The 19,980-nt window shown below is 38.4% G+C and overlaps 2 protein-coding genes across 9 annotated transcripts in view; one reads left to right on the forward strand and one right to left on the reverse strand.

Annotated features, from left to right (window-relative positions):
* The window catches only part of MTFR2 (mitochondrial fission regulator 2), a 162,716-nt gene that overhangs the window by 82,279 nt on the left and 60,457 nt on the right, over window positions 1-19,980 (forward strand). The window contains exon 8 of one of the 3 annotated variants that reach the window (XM_032651586.1): window positions 3,495-4,239. The exons of the other annotated variants lie outside the window; for them this stretch is intronic. Coding sequence (XP_032507477.1) covers window positions 3,495-3,596 — 102 coding nt within the window. The 3' untranslated portion in view covers window positions 3,597-4,239. Of the gene's footprint in view, window positions 1-3,494; window positions 4,240-19,980 lie in introns of those variants that run through there. 3 annotated transcript variants of the gene reach the window in all.
* Window positions 1-19,980, reverse strand: part of PDE7B (phosphodiesterase 7B) — a 337,812-nt gene that overhangs the window by 32,238 nt on the left and 285,594 nt on the right. For all 6 annotated transcript variants that reach the window (XR_004352568.1, XM_032651581.1, XM_032651579.1 and 3 more), the window contains 5 exons: window positions 12,587-12,738; window positions 10,514-10,577; window positions 8,475-8,570; window positions 6,335-6,435; window positions 4,530-4,661 (listed from right to left, as the gene is read on the reverse strand). Coding sequence is in view for 5 of the 6 variants with exons in the window: in XM_032651581.1 (XP_032507472.1) it covers window positions 4,530-4,661; window positions 6,335-6,435; window positions 8,475-8,570; window positions 10,514-10,577; window positions 12,587-12,738 (545 nt within the window). In the remaining variant the exon portion in view is untranslated. The remainder of the gene's footprint in view (window positions 1-4,529; window positions 4,662-6,334; window positions 6,436-8,474; window positions 8,571-10,513; window positions 10,578-12,586; window positions 12,739-19,980) is intronic.

Genomic DNA, 19,980 nt, shown 5'->3' on the forward strand with positions numbered 1-19,980 from the left:
AGGTCCTTGTTGTTTATCTGTTTTATATATAATAGTTTGTATCTGCTAATCCCAAACTCCTAATTTATCCGTTCCACCCGGTTCCTCTTTGGTAACCATAAGTTTGTTTTCTATGTCTGTGAGTCTGTTTCTGTTTTGTAAATAAGTTCATTTGTGTCATATTCTAGATTTTAAATTGAACTGAAAGCAATTCCTTTTGCAATTGTAATAAGCAATATCATGTCTGATTTAACGGTTACTTTGCAAAACTGCTGAACCCACATGTTGGAGGATTGGAGGGTGGAGGGACAGAAAATAAATTCTCAGCTGTATCTCTCACATCCTGTTAGGTACACTCAGTCCACCACGGACACCTGGACTGCTTCCAGTCTGATGAGAGTGGTGCCAGGTGGAAATGCCTTTATGGTCTTCATGTTGAACTTGGGTTGGCAGTTCAGCTAGTGAGTCTGGCCCAGACAGAGGACAATGGGAGAGAGCCCTTTAACTTGGCCTTCACTTCAGCTGCCCTGGCTCTCTCTTTATCTCAGGGCAGAAGCACAGGCTGGGTCTTATGCAATGATCTTCTTATTTATTAGAACTAAAAGAGCACAGCCAACAAAAGGAGGGAGAGGAAGCCCTCTTCCATTTTATCTCATTTAGAGTAAGTCTGGATTGTACAAAGTCACGCACAGGGTGTTCTCAAAGCCCCATAATTCCTGGCACATCTTCTTGGCTATTCTCGACCAAATGTGTGTTCATGTGCATGTACAGTTTTTGTGTATATACACACACACATATATTACACAATATATGTATATGTATTGTGTAATATATATGTATATATATGATGTATATATATTTTTTCACTCATTATCACAGTTCTTAATATATTCTGGATCTATAACTCATTTTAAAATATAAGTCATGGATCCTCTCCCTAGAAAGATGTGTAAAGGTACGTCGTCTGAAAATCTGCATATAGTTTCCTGAAAGCTTATTTATGTCTCAACCAACAGGCCCTTGGTAGGCTAAAAGGCTGTATTTCCAAAGATTTTAAAGCATCATGTGTTGTTAGTGATCTTGCTGAGTTGATATTTTATGTAACACGATTTTTTTTTCTTGAAATTGAAAACCTAAAGAGTTATGCCAGTTCTTCAGTGACAATGCGAAATGATTTTCTGACCCAGATCACATTCTGTACAGCTAATCTACAGTGTCTACAAAAGGGAGAATATACACTTCATCATAACATGCCCAAGTCATTGAACAGAGAGCAGGGGCCATTCATGACAGGACTATATTCAGCTCAAGGACACAGAAACAGTCCATTTGCAGTTACTCTGGAGTTGTGGGTTTTCATCCCCAAAGTACACCAGTTTATGCTGCCTTTGGTGTCACACTCTCTGCCCTGCTACTCAAAATGTTACTCACACTTCAAGGCCCAGTTTATATTACTCTCCCTCCATGAGGTTTATTTTTGTTTTAATTTTTTTTATTTCCAGAAACCATCTGCAGAATCAATTTCTCTTTCGGCTCTGTCTTCCCATCACATTTTGTTTGTAGCTAACTACCGTAGAGCACTTAGCAAAGGCTCTCCCACCTTAAGCTATTGATACATGTCTATAACCCTCCTGTCTCCCTCACTGCGATAGGAGAACCTGGAGGAGAGCTCTTACTTTCCTGCACATCACAGGTGATCAATATGAATTTTAGAGGCAGTTTGTACGGTGCTTAGGCACATTTGGCTCTGGAGATAAAAGTCTTGAGTTCTAATTCCACCTCTGCCATTAATTAGCTGTTTATTTTCAGGAAAACCCACTTGGATTTCCTAATAACAATTTTCCTCTTTCTGGAAAATAGGTATGATGATAGTACCCACCTAACTGGGCTATTGTGAAGATTAAATAATATAATAGATAAAATCACTTAGCCCAGTGTTTAAATCATAGTTAAGTGTTGAATAAAGGTTAGTTATACAATTCATTGAACTGAATTTTAAAGGGAATTTTCTTTATCTTTTTGGAGCTCCTTCATATAGTTAATAAGAACGGTATATAGCCAAATGTAAAAGCCATCATATATATATTTTTGGACAAAATTAAAATCTCATATTATTTTTAGGTCCTCTTAACAATTTTTACTTTAATATGTAAAGTCCCAAGTTGGCTGATAAAATTTCATCTTTTATACTAGCCAGCTCTAGGATATTAGAAGTATCTTTATGACATTAAGTGATACTGGTTTGCCCTCAACACTGTTCCTAAAACTTAGAGACATGGATCTCTAGCCTCCAAGAGAGCCTAAGACCATTTGAGCAGGGGACTGATGAAGATAGTCTCTTCAATGCGGTTTTGAGTCCTATATGCCAACTTCTGTCTAGTCATTATCAAGAGGATCCTTCTCTTTCCTATCGAGCATCAGGCCAGACAATTCGGATGGATAAAGTCACTGCTAGAAAAAAAATAATAGCTCACTTTATTGTTGTAACATCTTTGGATACAAAGAACAGCATGGGTAAATTTTGTCTTCAGAGGCTTTAAAGAAAAGTTGTTTCTAGGTATGTATACAGAGATACACATGCATATCTTTGGCTAACTCCTCTAAACTTTTTTAAACTGGGATTAAGTTTTCTTGGATTTTGCACATTTTGAGCATCTGAGTTTGAACCAATGTCCAAGGGCTGGGATTATATTTTATTTATCTTTGTACTCCTAGATCCTAGTATATCATCTGATGCATGCAATCAATAGTTGCTAGTTCAAAATATACAAGACTGTATGTTGTGTTGAAAAGGCTGCAGAATTTGGTTGTATAGGAATGTTTACTTTTAACAAAGAGATTAAATATTATCAAAAATTATCTGTACTTCAAAAGTTTGAGTAAGGAATCCATTTATTTGAGAACATTTTTAGTATATGAACAAGTAATTGCAGTATCTTTCTTTTGAGAATCAATTTTTGTTAATTAGCAGTGAGTAGTTAATGAAATTCTACATTCTTCGTTTTTACATCTTTAACATCTGGCATATTTCTTTCTGACTTTCTGTCTAAATGTGCAGTCATTACGTGTTTTATATACACTACATGTCAAAGCACAGCTTTATGATCCTTATTTTCATGTACAAATCAGTCAGTAGCAGTACATACTCTCTTAAACTCCATTGATGTGATCTATTTGATGATAAGAAATTAGAATTAGGTAAGCATTTACATTATATGGAAGCAGATCAAGTAGCCAGTCTTGTTGCTTGATTTTCTTTATTTAATTAAAGACATTTGAAAAGTCAGAATTAAAATATGACAGGAATAGAAAATCTATTTGGGAGCTCTCAGTTCAGTCATTCATTTTTTTTCCCCTGGTCAAATTTTTAATGTTTTCCCCAAGCAATAAATTTAGCTTCTGAGACTGTTTAGAAAGTTTAGTTTTCATTTTATTTGTTTAGTTTTCAGCTCATCATCAAAAGTTTTTCTAAATTATGTCACCCTGTCCCCTCATTATGGTCATTTCTATCCCAGCTCCAGGTGCTGGCTGACAGACCAAGAGAGCCGAGTGCTGAATTATGTCCCAGGGGATCCATAAACCTTGGAATGACAATTCCTACCTGGACCAAAAGCTAATCAACTGGATGGAAAAAAGCTCTGTTTCATGTTTCAGTTGTACTTTATCCTCAAGCTGCACTGTTTTGTATAACGCAACTGTTTTACGGGAATCCTTTAGAAATTCTTCCCATACTGAATTTTTTCAAAAGATGCACTAAAATTGAGATCAATGACTCCTTTGAATGCAATGATTTTGTTAATGACAACCAAAGGTCTCCCCCAAACCATGTTGAAAATTCTGGGAATAATTCATTTATGATATAGGGTTATAATATCTGAAGTAATATCATAGATAAGAGTTCTTTGGGCCAATCTACTCGTGCTGTTGAACAATTTTATAACAACAAAGTATGCCTATTGTCTTCGATAACATACCTCTGACTCAGAGGCCAAAATGTTCAGAAATGGCCCTGGACAATATAGCCAATATTTTATAATAACTATAAATGAAGTATAATCTGTAAAATCTCTGAATCACTATATTGTATACCTGAGACTAGCATAATATTGTAAGTCAACTATACTTCAATAAAAAAATAAAAACATGATTAAAAAAAGAAATGGCCCTAGAGACGTAAATCTGAATTAGGATTGCACCTGGTAGTATCATTTATAGAAGTTCTACAAGGACTGGCTTCAACTGGCCATTGTATACCAGATGGTTCCTATGGAGACAGATAGTCTCAGACCATGAGACAGTAGACTCAGGAATCCTGTTTGACTTAGAACAATTTCAGACCTGCTTCAGAGCAAATTGAATTCCTTGGATATCCTTGTAAACCAATTTAATCTTCCCTGGGGGACACTCTGAACCTATTTCAAACCCATGCTCTTTGGCTGTGGTCATCATTGAGGCTGACCCTGAATGAAGGCTATCTCCAAGGGTGAGATTCAGGCTACAGCACTGGGCCTAAAGCAGTTAACCATACTGTATCATGTTGGCTCCCTTACCTGATATAGGTTGGCAAGGTGGTGGTTTGTTTTGATCAAAAATGGCTGGTTTACCCCTGGATGGTCAACATCGTGGGCTGCGGCAGCCAGCAGTCCAAGCATGATGTCCAGAGGTGTGAGGGAGCTGGCGAGCTGTTAAAGAGTTGAATGGGGAGATTGACTGGTGTGTTTCCAAAAATAGGTTAGCATTTGTTTTGGCTAAATCGCACTGAATGAATCATCATAGTATCGTTCAGGCCTTTCATCCAGACCTTAACCTTCTGAAGCTGTCAATAAGGTAATAAACCCATGGAATCGCAGGAATAAAGAAAGGGCTGTGAGGAAAGGAATTAAGCAACTCAAATTGTGTAGCTCATCCAGGGGGCCTCCCCTTCCTGCTGCTACTGTCTTGTTTTGTTGTTGTAGTAGTATTACCTGTTGGCAACACTGCTCTATAGTGGGCGGGGAGAAGGCAGAGTCTAAAATCAGCCTTGCTCCTAGGAAAGCTGTAAGTGAAGGAAAAAGCTGAAGCCAAAGCGATGGAAAAAATCTCTTGTGTATTTCAACCATCCAATATATCATTGCCACTTCTTCGAATATGAAATCCACAGTGGGCTGAATTGCAAAATTTGCATATTTCTTCAATGTGTAATAAATATAGTGGGGGAATGTGTGAGAATCTGTCTTTTTTTTTTTTGGCTAGCTAGGAAAACAAGCAGGAAAATGGGAATCTAGTGTTAGCTTTAAATATACAACTGTGCAATCTATACAATGTTCAAATTACTTAGGGATTAAATAACAAAACCTTTAATGTCTTTGGGATATTTTATAAGGATGAGGCATACCAGTTTTGTCTTGGGAATGCCTATCTGGCATCTGTATATTTAGTGGTTGATGTTAAAACTGATTGAGCTAAACAGAGTCTTGGACTGAGATATCATTTTCCTTGGATATCCAGGGTTGGATAACCCTAAGAAAACCTCATCCTGTATGTTTTAAGAGCTAGGTTTTATACGGCTAAGAGAGGCCTAGGTTTTGAGTAGCGAGCATTACTATCATGTTTTAAATTTTGGATTAATACATTGCATCTAGGCATATTTTTAAAGAGGCTTTTGATGTTCACAATTTCTCTTGGGCCCGAATCAGGATGCCTAGTTGCCTCAGTAGGAAATGCAGCTGAGTCTTGAGGAGTTTTAATTCTATTTGTTGATCAAAAACCACGAGGTGGGAGACTTCCTAGAAAAGTTCAGTTCTGGTACTGTTTGTGGCAAAGGTTCAAGGCAAAAGCAGCTAACTTTTGTGATGGTTGAAGATATCTAGGACGTAGATTGTCATAGAGAGGGTTGTTTTCATCCTAATGCAGCCTTGAAAATATATAAATTATGAAACAGAACCTCTGAAAACTTACATCCTCTTTCATGACTATTATACAGTTTTCAGAGCTGATACTGAAACCTTAATATAAGCAATTTGTATTCATGCTACAAATTGGCCCATAACCCAGTCGCTCTGATATGTCAGGTGATTTGGGACCCGGCAGGTAGTTTACATGGCATTTCCAGATGGCCGAGGAGGCAGCGGGTCTTGCCTTACCTTTTTTTTTTTTTTTTTTTTTTTTTTTTTATGCGTTACACGGGCCTCTCACTGCTGTGGCCTCTCCCGCCGCGGAGGACAGGCTCCGGACGCGCAGGCTCAGCGGCCATGGCTCACGGGCCCAGCCGCTCCGCGGCATGTGGGATCCTCCCAGACCGGGGCACGAACCCGCGTCCCCCGCATCGGCAGGCGGACTCTCAACCACTGCGCCACCAGGGAAGCCCTTGCCTTACCTTTGACTCCTTTAGGTAGCAGTGCATGGCCTGGGTGACGTCGGCCGCGTGAACAGCATTGTGATAAGGGTTTTGGCTGTGGTAATCTTCTTGAACCATGACTAGGAGGTAAACAGATAACTATCAGCTAAAAACAAAACACAAAGGACATACTAGCTCAGACTTATTGAGGGTCCCTTTCGCTTAAAAATCAGTGTCTCCAAAATGTGCAGCCGGGGGATGCTTTAGAAATGGACACGATTTGCCAGCTTGGCAGTTCTACTGGGTTGATTTCAGTGGAGAAGGAGGGGGAGGGAAGAGGGAAGAAAGGCTAAAAGGATTTGTGAGGCCCTTGGGATTCCTCACCACCTTCATAAATCACCCCTCTCTGGCATTCATGAAGGCTCTCATTCATTGGAAAAATAAATATGTAGGAAAAGGGCAACTTTATTTAATTATTTAAGTTTGCTGCCATTTAAGAATAATGTGCCAATAAAAGAGGTTTCCTTTTAAAGAGACCTACTCTCATCCAAAGGTTGCTTTATCACTTAAGTAACAAATACTGACCAAAGCAAATCTGGGGATTCTTCAGGCAGAAATTCATAGATCCAGCTGAGGAATCCTTGGATTTATTTCTATCTTATTCAGATTAAATGATCATCTTTCTTGCCCTTCCAATCTAGGGACCAGAGTGTTCTTGGAACCAAATAGAGACACAAGGAAGGCAATTTGAATTTGCTATTTACAGACGCTACCTGCCTGCTTCAGCTAATAACTAAGGCAATGTCTAGGATGCAATATATTCAGTGTGTATAGATGTCCTGGCTTTCAAGTGTGGCTTTGTTCTCTCAGCCCAGCTATGACTCTGGCTCTGGATTCCAGTGTTATTTCTGTCACTGAATCTTTGCCTTTCCCCCATGTACTCTGGGTGCATACACACGTCCAAAGTATCTGTGCTCTCCCTCTTTAGACAAATCAAGATTATTTGGCTCTATTCACGGCCATTACTTTGCTCAATCAATCTGAACACAATTAGCTTGAGGTTATCTGTGTTTCTGGAATGAGCCATGCTCTGGCTTGTTTCCAGTATTTCTGTTGTGCCACATGTACCTTTTAATCAGCAGGTTTATTTGACTATTATATGAACCCTGGCTCTATTACTTATCTGTATTGGGCAAGTTACTTAACCGAAAGATTCCTCCCTTTCCTTCTCTATAAAATAGGGATAACAACAGCTCTGATCTCAAAGAGGTGCTGTAAGGATTAGATGTGTTAATATATGCAAGTTCTTAGAAGACTTTCCAGCATATGTAAACACTATATAAGCCTGGTGGTTGCTGCTACTGTTGTTATCACCATCACCATTATTTTATCCTTGATGCATGAAGTCAGCTTCCAAATGCAAAGCACTGCCATGTGCCAAGTCAAAGAAGCCAGGAACACACTAAGAGGCAGAGGAAAGTCATTTGGTGACTAGAAATGTGCCCTGGATAATTCACTGGAAGATAAATAAGAATACGCATGAAGTCAGATGAGATCTGGGGCTGCTGCTTGATGCAGAGAGATGGTGGAGTTGAGTGGGAAGACGGTAGGCTTTCAAATCAGACAGACCTGGGCTTGGACTGCAGCTCTGCCAATTATATGTTGTTGACATTGAGCAAGTTACAAAACCTCTTTGTACTTCTCCTTACTTACGGGCCAAATGGTGATAATGGCCAACTTGCAGGGTTGTTGACGCTGTTAGAAATAACATACCAAAAGCCCCCTGCATACAGTGGGTGCTACACACGTGGTAGTTCTTATCATTAAAAAAAAGCCTGTTGAATATTTCAACAACTCATATCCAGAGTGGCATTATTTGAGGAATATTTTCCGGGATTTTGTTCATACGTGAGCAGATCAGTAACTTCTGTGACAGTTATTTGCTCTTGAAGGTTGTCTTTACATAGCCTTTATCTCTTTTAAACATAACTAATCAGGTAAGCATTTTTTCCAGTGATTTAAATAAGTAAACTTATTTTAAAATTAAGATGAGATAATTTAAGACTAATATGAGGTCTTCATCTACCAGGCTATGGCTCTTGCCAATTTATGTTAAAGAATATTGTAGACTGCCATTTTTCAGGGGCAAGGGGGTAGAAATAAGGAAAAACGGACTTACCTAAAAACCTGTGTAAGGTCACCATATCTAACTTGAAGTGGTGAATGAGCCCATGCGCGTTGAAGAGGTGGCACAGCAGTGTTACCAGGCTGTTTCCTATAGGGGAACAGCCACCTGTTTTAATCCATTTTCATCACCATTAAAATATCAAGACTAGCAATAGGAGCCAAAGTTTCTGTAATGAAAGTTCTCTGATAGGATCATTTCTTTTCCCCTTTAGATTTAAAATTATTCAAGTATAAAGATACTATTACTATGATCTGGTCCCATATTTTCTCTTACTGTACAAGTAAAATTAACTCAGACCTTCTCCCTATACCAAAGGCAATGAAAACATTAAGAGTTAAAAGGAGTCTGCCTACTGCAGTATCAGGGACACGTACACGTGTGTGTGTGTGTGTGTGTGTGTGTGTGTGTGTGTGTGTGTGTATGTGTGTATGGTTATTTTTTTAAAGACATAGTTTAATGGTCACTTGAAATGTGTCTTAAGTTGCTTCCAATTGACTCTTACATTTACAGGGGTATCTAAGCCACCACAGTGCCTATTCTTCTTTTGGAAAATCACCCAAGATGAAATTTGACTGTGAGATATTTTATAACTCAAGCCAACAGAGGCACAAAATTGAAGCTACAATAACTTGTAAGCATTCAAGAAATACTGTTCATTAGAGATAAGGATTTTAAATATTAAAAGCATTACAAAGTTTATGAAAGACTTTGAAATGTACCAAGAAGATGACTGGCTGTCTCAATTGGAAAACTAGGTGTTGCCCAAGCACACTCTTCCAGGGTACCTGGTTCTATGTGTTTCTGTAGCTTTCATCATCTTTGAGCTATTTCACAACAATCAAAGTTGTAGATAACTTATATTATTGCAGATGATTCTTGGCTGTATACATGCAAATGAAATTAGTGAGGTGGAAATACAATTGATTTCCCCCTCCCAGTTTCTCACCTATTTACAAATTCATTTTGGCATTTCTTACTGCTTTTATATGTATGGCTCTTTGAATATTCCTTTGGACTAGCTGTAACATTTTACTGGATCTCTAATTAATTGAGTTTAATAAAAGCATTGATGTGATCACTTCATATCTTTATGAGAGTCGTGATTATACTCTCTTTTTAACAAATACCGTTGAACAAATTCTTTTGTTCATGGTTAATTTCATATACTGGTCCCCATCTCTCAACTGATTTGAGCAAAGTGAAATGCAAGATTATGAGATACAGCCCTATATGGTCTAGTTATCTTTCCACAGTGTAAAGCCCAGTTTCATGGTCTTAGGCCATATCTCCACTGTGTGTTGTTTGTCAAGAAACAGAATGGTGAGAAAACCATCTGTAATGACTTAAAACACAAGCCTGTAGATGATAGGACATGTGACGGTCAGCATTAAACGTGACGTCTTTCATTGGCTCCCTATTAGCAGCATTCGTTTAATGGGCAGATGAAAATATTATAGGATTTTGTTGTTTTCTTAAGGGAAGCCTCTATAGGCACAAAAATTTAAAAAGTGGAAACAATAAGAAGGTCTACTTTTCCCTTCAGCTGCAGCCTAAGTGTTGACACTCTATCCTCAGGAGTTGTTTTCTTCTCATGATGCCAAACATATCTGAACAATACCTGTAATGGGGCAGACTCGCTCACTTAATAAACCATTGGCCCAGTAAGAGTCAGGACTGATCAGATGTGTTTTTATGTTTCTAGTTTTCATTGACTCACAACAAACTCCTTCCTTTTGCATGTGGCCAAAGTATTCTGCAAGGAAGGAATCTAATCTGTGGTTTCTAAATTGCTTTGGAAACAGCAAGACCAGAAGGAAACTGTCTTAAGATTTGAGGTCCAAATTCAACACTTCTTCTTCATTTGAACTAATTTTCCCTTGCCCTGGTCCTTCTTGAGTGGCTGTAGATTTATTAATGTGGGAAAAGAAAGAAAAAAGAATAACAGTGTTTAAAAATATATTTTGTTTTTCACAAAATTAATCCCACTTTAATGGTGTGTACTTTAGTGAGAATTCTTTTGGGTGACTTACCATTCGTCAAGCGATCAAACAAGAAAATGTCAAAATCCCACATTCCCACTTTGGAGAGCATATGCTGAAAAGACAAACAAAAGCCAGCACTCTCATGAATCATATCGGAGACTCAAATATTTACTTTGAGACGTCGTGAATTAAACAATTAAACAGTTGAAAATAGCATACTACTATCTATGTACAACTGGTTTGTAGTAAGACAGATCTTACTCTGCAGCCTAATAACAACAGTGTTAAAGGGACAGGCTCCGGAATCAGACCGCCACATCCTATGTCGGCTGCATCGCTTACTGGCTGTGATACCTTGGGCAAGTTCCTTAACTCTCTGTACCTCGGTTTCCTAATTTGAAAAATGTAGCTGATAATGCTATTGCTTCAGAGGGTTGTCGTGAAGATTAAATAAGGTAAAACACGTAAAAGTGCCTAGAGCGGTGCGAGTACATAGTAAGCACACGATAGATACCTTTTAAAATTGTAGTTCCATTAAGTCTCTACATCACAAACTACAATGCACTTAGGGGAGGCGGTTTACAGTGAACTTAAAAAAAAAGAAACCTAGACGATGATGAGCACACCACTCTGCTCCATGTGGACGAAATGTGAAATTAACCCCTGTAACAGACAGGAAACTGAAGTGTGGGCAATTGAAAATACTGGGTACTTTAAAGACCTACTGTTCAATGTAGACTTACTGTGCTATTTTTCTTTTTAGTAATGCCCCCTGATTGGAATTAGATGGTGTTAACTCTCGGACACAAAGTTGCAGTTGCTGATTCTATCCTCACTGTAGCTCCTGCGACTGCTTTCCTCTCCTCTCACAGGCCCTGCTTCCCGCAAGGACCAGCTCACTCTCCTCTACCTGCCCTTGAATGGCCTCCCTGTGTCTTTTGATAAAATCCAACGGCCTCATCATGGCACACAAAGGCCTTCAGAGCAGCATCAGAAAAATGAAGGGATAGTAGGGTTTTGGTGAAGTCTAGTTTGAGTGAGTTTTTATCCAAAAGTCACACAATTCTAAAGGCGGAGCCCAAATTTGATCTCTGATATCCTGACCTCCTGGTCTGTTGTTCTTTCTACATCTCACCGTTGTCTTTCTTGAGAGGTCCCCACAGAGAGTGCTCTGTCATGGATGCTCCAGCACTGGGAGCTTAGCCTTGCTTTCTCCTCCTCTCACCAAATGAAACAACCAACCAACCAACCGTTCACTCAATCTCAGACCTTGGGCTGTTAGGAGGAGTGATATTTGCTTCCTTTTTGTAGACCTAATGTGGGGAATTAGTTCTTCTAACATTACTTGCTGCTTATTTCTTAATAGTATATACCGTTAGAATGTATTTCTTAATTGCATATAGACAGCGTAATATTCCTTATCATAGGAACTATAAGATATTACCTTTGACTTCTGTTTAAACTGAGGTGGTTTATTCCTGAAATTTAAATTCCTTTGGGAGTTTGGGCTAGCGATAACCTCTGAACTTTTTTTAGATTGTCACACATTAGATTTCTACCCTCTGTTGGATCAATGCTTTGCAAAAATAGTTGTCAAATTAGTAAAATTTCTTTGAATAAATGAAAAATTATAAAAAGGACAGTGCACTGTATTGATAGCCTAAAGTGGAATTAAGAGCTGGCAATTACTGGGTTAATCTCAGGGTAGCTGTTATGGTGAGATAATTCAACGGGTTAAAAAATGTATTCCTTCACTGGTAATCGGCCAGTCCAAAACTTCGTTTTATTTAGTGTCGTGCAAATGTGTTTTGCACATTTATAAAAATCAAAATAGCTAGCATGTGCTAGGCATGAGTATATTAAGCATGCAAACATGCTTTACCTTGTTTAATCCTTGTACCACCCTATGAGGTGAGCGTTTCTATTACTTCACTTTATACTTAAGGAAAAAGTCCAGATGTGTTGAATAACTGTCCAGAGGCACGGAGCTCTTCAGTGACAGAAGTAAAGACTCAAACCTAGGTGCTATTGGGGGGTAGGGGTGGGAGGGATGGGGAGTAGAGGGGGGCATGCTCTCAGCCACTGGCCTGGTATGAGGCGACAGAGGGGTAACTAGCTCACCCTTGCTTGTCCAAGGTAGTCTTCATCCAGCAGGTGGAGCGGGGCTTGCGGTATAATTCCACGGAGCAGCCTTGATGCATGGAAGTATCTTTGAAAGCTTAACAGTCTTTTCACCTTTTTCTTGGTGCCAATTTCCCCTGAGTGTGTTGTATCTGTGGAAAGTAATCAAATCCAGAGGTTATATATTTAAAAAGCCCCATTTTTCTCCACTATGTAAAACTACAATGTACTATATAAAGGAGAGAAATCCAAGAGATGCTCTCACAGTGCTTTCTTAATACAGACCATTTAACTCTGCATTTGCAATTTTTCTAGAAAAAATGATATTTCGGATATGTTACAGTCATTAAAATGAGATATTTCTGACTAATTTTGCAAGACATGAAATACATGAATTAAAAACTTCATTTTCTTGTTAATGATGCTGGTAAACTTAGTGAGTGAATTCACATACTTCTGCATGCATTTAGGGAACAGTTATGCTTTTTTTCTGCTATACTGGAGCTGAGGTTCCAAAATTTAGAACACGTTCTCATCCTATCCTCTCTCTAGTCTGATGAAATCCTTCACCTGAATTAGAAGAGTTGAGAATACAGTAGCTAAGACATGAGGAGATGTTTCCTAATGTCCCAGGAACATCAGCGGTAAAGGAATTAAAAATCTCAGCCCAAGAGTGACCTAGATTGCCATGACATGAAGCAGAGTGGGTGTTTATTTCTTGATGGAGTATATTCTCTTTTACTGGTGGCCATAAAAATCTGATCCTGTCAGTACAGATATTTTAATACTCCTGTCACATGTGCCTTTTAAAACTTGACTGTTGATTGTCCAGAAATACCCCAAGCACATTATTTGAATGTCTGTCAAGGTATGTCTCATCTCAGCTGAAATTCTATGAATCACTCAGCCACATAAGTGACGTCTGCTGCCAATTTTAGATCTGGAGTCAACTGAACAGTCCTAGTAGGAAAACGTACAGTTCATATACAAAGAAATTTGGGGTTGTCTCGTGCCTCCTCCCATGTCCCCTTTTCCCTTATAGAACTCAAAATCACAGTGGATATTAGAAGCCCAGGAATCAATGGGCAAGGGTCTCCTTAGCAATGTGGCACTCCCCAAGGGCAGGGAATGACAAAACTCAGTTCGTTACTTGGATTAATTATGCACGCAAGGACTTAATTCAGGGCAGACAACACCTACTACTTTCTGAAAATGCCACCTGATTAAAATTCTTTTTATTTTAAAATGGTTCTAGATTTCATGTGTGGGGAGATGTAAACAAAAACATAAGGAGATAAGAGGTGTAAACTGAAGTTGGGTGCTTAGGCTCACATCAATATTAAAAATGGCATATATAGACTCAATTCTACTGATGGATTCTCACTCATTTCTATTTGTTTATCAAGTTAAGGTACAGGATAAAGTGGTTCATTCATTAAAAAAATGTTCTGAGGGGGGACTTCCCTGGTGGTGCAGTGGTTAAGAATCTGCCTGCCAATGCAGGGGACACGGGTTTGATCTCTGGTCCAGGAAGATCCCACAGGCCACAGAGCAACTAAGCCCGTGCGCCACAACTACTGAGCCTGTGTTCTAGAGCCCCTGAGCCACAACTACTGAAGCCCGCGTGCCTAGAGCCCATGCTCCGCAACAAGAGAAGCCACCACAATGAGAAGCCCGTGCATGACAACGAAGACTAGCCCCCGCTCGCTGCAAGGAGAGAAAGCCCGTGCACAGAAAGGAAGACCCAATGCAGCCAAAAAAAAAATGTTTGAGGGAATTCCCTGATGGTCCAGTGGTTAGGACTCGGCACTTTCACTGCTGGGGCCCAGGTTTAAACCCTTGTCGGGGAACTAAGATCCTGCAAGCTGCATGCCATGGCCAAAAAAAAAAAAAAAAAAAAAGTTTTGAGTGCTACTAAGGAACAGGCACTGTTCTGATGCTTGGTGAGATCCCTCAGTTCTAGATCCTCCAGTGAGCAAAACAAAGATCCCTGTCCTCAAGAAGCCTGCATTCTAACATAGAGAGATAGACAATAAACAATAAACAACAAAAAAGAAGTAATGTATAAAAACGTATTAGAAGCTGGTATGTGCAAAGGGTGAAGGAAGAAACGCAGGGAATGAGGGATCCAGGGTTCTGTGTTAGGGTAGTCAGGGTTGGCCTCATTAGAGGCTACGATTTGATCAAAATTGAAGGAGATGAAGGAGCTGGCCGAGCAGATATCTGGGGAAATGCCTTCCTTACAGAGGGACCAGCTCGAATACCCCTAGAGTGGGAACGTGCTTGGTTGGCTGGCATGTGGGGTGAACAGCAGTTCAGTGTGGATGGCGAGGAAAGGAAAAGGAAGGAGGAAGAGATGTGGTCATAGAGCAAAGTGGGTGTGTGTGTGAGGATTATGCCCTGAAAGCTATTGTGATGGCTTGGGCTCTACTGTCAGTGAAATGTGAAACCACCACAAAGTTTTGAGAGGAAGAGTAATATGGAAACACTTAACATTTAAAAAGGGTCACTGTGGGGTTTCTGTGTTGAGAAGAGATTGTAGCAGCAAGCTTTGACGCAGTGAGATCTGTTATGAAGCTATTGGAATAATCCAGGCAAGAAACAACGGCTGGTTAGATCATGGGGGGAACAGTGGAGAGTAGAAGTGGAGGGATTCTGAATATACTTTGAGTGCCTTCAAGTTTTTGGCCTAAATAACTGGGGGAATGGAGCTACCATCATCTGAGATGGGGAAGGCTACGGGTGGAGCAGGTGTGGGGTGGATTTCAGTTTTGTACATGTTGCATTTGGATGTCAATTGGAGATTCAGTTGAAGATGTCAAGTAGAAATAAGTGGATATAAAAATCCAGGGCTTGGGGGAGAAGACTGGGTTTGAGATACAAATTTGGGAGTTGTCAGATGAGATTAACCTAGGGAAGGAGTGTAACTACAGATGAGAAAAGCATCAGAATCTGAGTTCTGGAGTACTTCAACTTAAAAGGGTGTGGAGAAGAGTAGAGAGAACCAAAGGAGATTGAGAAGAAGTTATCCTGCGGGGATGGATGAAAACCAAGAGTATCATTTCCTGGAGGCCTAGTGAAGACAATATTGCAAGGAGGCAATATTTGATCCTCAGTTTCAAATGCTCCTAATAGAGCAAGTATAATGAAGACTGAGAATTGACCATGGGTGTACACATCTGTCAAAATTCATTGAACTATGCCCTTAAAAGAGCACGTTTTATTGTATGTTTAGAAGCAACGACACCCAGTAGCTACAGGCACATCTAGCACTCAAATTTTGTTATTTAAATACAAGTTATCACTAAAATGAACCAGATAACCTTGGAGAAATGGCCAAGTCTAGGACTCGGGCAGGCAGAATCAAGATGAACTGTAACTTCTTGTAATGCCAGAAAATAAGGGAGAGCTCAAAAAATGGTGGGCTCATAGAAAAATGACAGAGGAGACAATGTGAAGGGGGTCCCTCTGAACAAATATGGGAAAAGCTGAAACTCAACATGGATAATAGAAGAGTGGATTATAAACCATCGACTGAAAGACTCCAGCAGTCCATACTGTTAGTAAGCAAGCGAGTAAATAAATAAGGGAAAGCTCTTCCTTGCAGTGAGTGCTGACCAATAAGGTAGAAGAAACAATAAGAGTTAGTTACCATTTTGCAACCTTTATAGTAATAACTGATTCAGGCCAAGATCATTAATGGACAATAAAATTGTTAAGTGAAAGCTTAAAAAGCAACAGGATAATTACATAGCATCAAAGTATCTCTTCACAGATAACTTATTAATCGGAAAAGAAAAAAATGGACAAATATAGAGGGGGCACCATCTTCACTAACTATTCAAAGTTAACATCACCGGTCATAGGAAAATCTGGCATCTTACTCTTCCTGATGTAATTCACTGAGGACACAACATCACCTGTTAAGTGTTCCTGCCCCAAATGCACATCCCATCCCCCAAAAGAGAAGACATTAGAAAAACCCAAGCTGAAGCATACTCTGTAAGTAAACAATCGGCCTGTACTCTTAAAAAAAAGTCAATGTCATAAAAGGCAAAGAGAACCTCAGGTATTGTTTCATAATAATGGATACCAGATATAGTGCACTAAATGCAATGCACGGCTCCAAACTGGATCCTGGATCAGAAAAAAATTTCCATAAATGACATTATTAGGACAATTTGTAAAATTTGGATATGGACTTGTGTATGAGATAATAATATCCTATCTATAAATGTCTTGAATTGGATAGCTGAACTGTGGTTACATGAAAGAATCCCTTGTTCTTAGAAAATACATGCTGAAATATTTAGGGATAAAGGGGCATGCTGTGTACAACAAACTCTCAAGTGGTTACGAAGAAAGTAGCAGCAAGGCAAATTGGGCAAAATACAATAATTGGTGCATCTGGGTAAAGGGTATATGAATGTTCTTCGCTCCGTTTTTGCAAATTTTCTATAAATCTGAAGTTATTTTGTAATAAAGAGTCTAAGAAGAGAGGGAATGGGAAGGGAGAAATCTGAGGCAATGACATGGAGTATATTCAGCTCTCAAGGAGTTTTGCTACGTAGGGGAGCAAAGAAACTTGGCGATATTTCTGTATAGAACTATATAGAATGAAATCAAGTGTGTCAGTAAAGAAATGAAATTAATTATTCCTGTGTTATGTAAACCTAAAAGGAAATATCCATACAATGATTTATTCCTTTTTTTTTTATAGTCTATGAAAATCGCCCAATTTTAAAATACTAAAAGAGAATCTCCTATGTGGCTGAGAGCATGCTGTGTTTACATAATAGAATGTAAAGCAAGCAACTTAAGACTGGATTATGGAAATATGCCACGAACATAGCAAATTGAAATTATGGATTATTTCTTTGTCAACTTCCATTCAGCTTTGCAGGTGGTATAATATTTTAAGCAGAGTCATAGTTAAGATAATGACACTTGTCATATACAGTAAGTATAGCTGATAGGAAACAATGGCTTTTAGCCACTAAAATTATCATTTTGACTCAAATATTGCTAATCTAATGATGCTGTGAGCTGGAGATATCAAGTTGAGAGCCATTTTTTTTCCTTAATCAAAGAGGAAAACAGCAAGATTCTCTCCTTCCCTACTTATTATTTTCACCTTGTCAAATAGATGATAGTCTACCAACATGATAATGTACATCTCTTTCAATCTTTATTTCATTTTTTGATATTTTTTGTCCTAATTTTTATTTTTAAAATATTATGTTAAAAAATGAAATATTTTAATTACTGAATTATTTGGTACCTTCTAAAATTTTGAGCCTGAGATAAGTGCCTCACTTCTCCCAACCTAGTTTTGGCCCTGTCTTGCATCTTTGCAGCAGAAGCTCAGATAATGTAAAATATATTTAATATTGAAATAAATCTATGTATAGATAGATTTATTTATAAAAACTTCTCATACTTAATTTTTTATGGTAGTGTGTAGGTTAAAAAAATGTAGCATATAATGTCATTCACCGTGAGAGTTTCAAAGTTTTGGAACCAATTAGCTGTAATGATGTGTATTGTTATTTGTGCAATTTCAAACTTATTGTCTGAGATGAGCAGGTAGATATCTGCCAAGTTACAGTATTCACTGGTGGCCAATATTTTCTAAAATACCAAGGCAAGTCATGACTATGCCATTTAGTCCTGCTATCTGGGTTATTCCTTAATACACAAGAAAATAATTCAGAAGTGATGCTGGGTGACCATTTATAAAAACAATAGGGCTTAATTTTCTTATGTGAGGACGTTCATAAAGCTAAATGAAAAATAAAATCCTCAAGGGTAGCTCTCTAAAGAAGAAGAGCATTCCATAATGAAAGAAAAATAAATTCGTTTGAAAACAATACTGATAACTAATTTATCAACTGTCATTTAGGGAGCATTTTGTGCTGTGAGATAACGGAAAAGTAGGATATAAAGTGAAGGTATAGTTGGGAGAAAAAATCCATATAAAGAACAAATTATGAATAAATCACCATGCTGTATAATAATCCTAAGTATTACTTTTCGAAGTGCCAAAATGTTTTATACAGTTATTGAATAAGACCTGACACATTTGTTTCCAAAAGGACTTTCAGTGAATAACTAGCATATTTTTGCTTTTATTATTAGGGGTAAGTGATAGGCATTTCTGGAAAGAAATTTAAACGATTAGCTAAGCTAAATTTTGCAGATAGCTCAGTTAAAATCAGCTTGCAAAAATTTAAAGAATCTTAACAGTGTGCGTAATAATAAAATACTGGGTTTATTTAATACTTTTATATAATTAAAAACTTATTATTTGAAGGCATTCACAGCTATCTTAATGGTGTTTTTTGTTTGGATTTTGTTGTTTTATAGGCTATGGGTCTCCATAGTCTCATTTGGAACAGTTATAAAATGGTGCTCCAGAATGTTTCATTGCCTAATCTATATGCACATGGATCCTGATTGTGAAATTCATTTTCTGTTTACTTGTTCTTTTACAGATTTCACAAATTGTGCATACTAACACATTTCTGCACTATTTAGAAACTAATTTTAGGGTTATGAAGTTTATATTGGCACTGCTGATATGGTAAGTTTTAAATTTCACAAGTTGGGGTCGGCTTAAATGCAAAAAATGTTAATAAAAATTATTTTCATTTTGAGTATCTTCTCTATGGCATATTCTCTATACGGGGGGCTGATAAATTTTGGTACTTGGAGAAATCTTAAACCTAGAATAAGTATCTGGGATAAAAAAAGTTATAAGCACACTTATATGATGAGGCTGTTTCTGTCGACTGTATACATAGTTCTCCAGCAATGTCTGTATCTACTGTTCCCAGAATTTGAATAGTTAGTAATTGGTGCAGAAGTAGCTCAGGTGATAGTAAGAACAAAAAGCGCTTTTAGGTTGAAATGAGCAGAATTTGCTTCAAGCAAACATGGAGACCCAACTCCACAAACCTAATATCAATACTTTCAGAGCATTAATTCTACTGAATACTTAAAATAATGTTATTAATAAATGCCCCAGGGCTTCCCTGGTGGCGCAGTGGTTGAGAGTCCGCCTGCCGATGCAGGGGACACGGGTTCGTGCCCCGGTCCGGGAAGGTCCCACATGCCGCGGAGCGGCTAGGCCTGTGAGCCATGGCCGCTGAGCCTGCGCGTCCGGAGCCTGTGCTCCGCAACGGGAGAGACCACAACAGTGAGAGGCCCGCGTACCGCAAAATAAATAAATAAATGCCCTAATCTGATAATTATTGTACTAATAATTATAATACTTATATATTATGTATTATATAATTATATATAATTATTATATCATAATAATTATAATGAAATTCCTTGCTGGGTTAGTGGCTATTCATATGCTTTCTATATTCTTACAGGATTTTAAATAT

This window comes from Phocoena sinus, chromosome 12, assembly GCF_008692025.1.
Source record: "Phocoena sinus isolate mPhoSin1 chromosome 12, mPhoSin1.pri, whole genome shotgun sequence".
Classification (NCBI taxonomy): Eukaryota; Metazoa; Chordata; class Mammalia; order Artiodactyla; family Phocoenidae; genus Phocoena; species Phocoena sinus.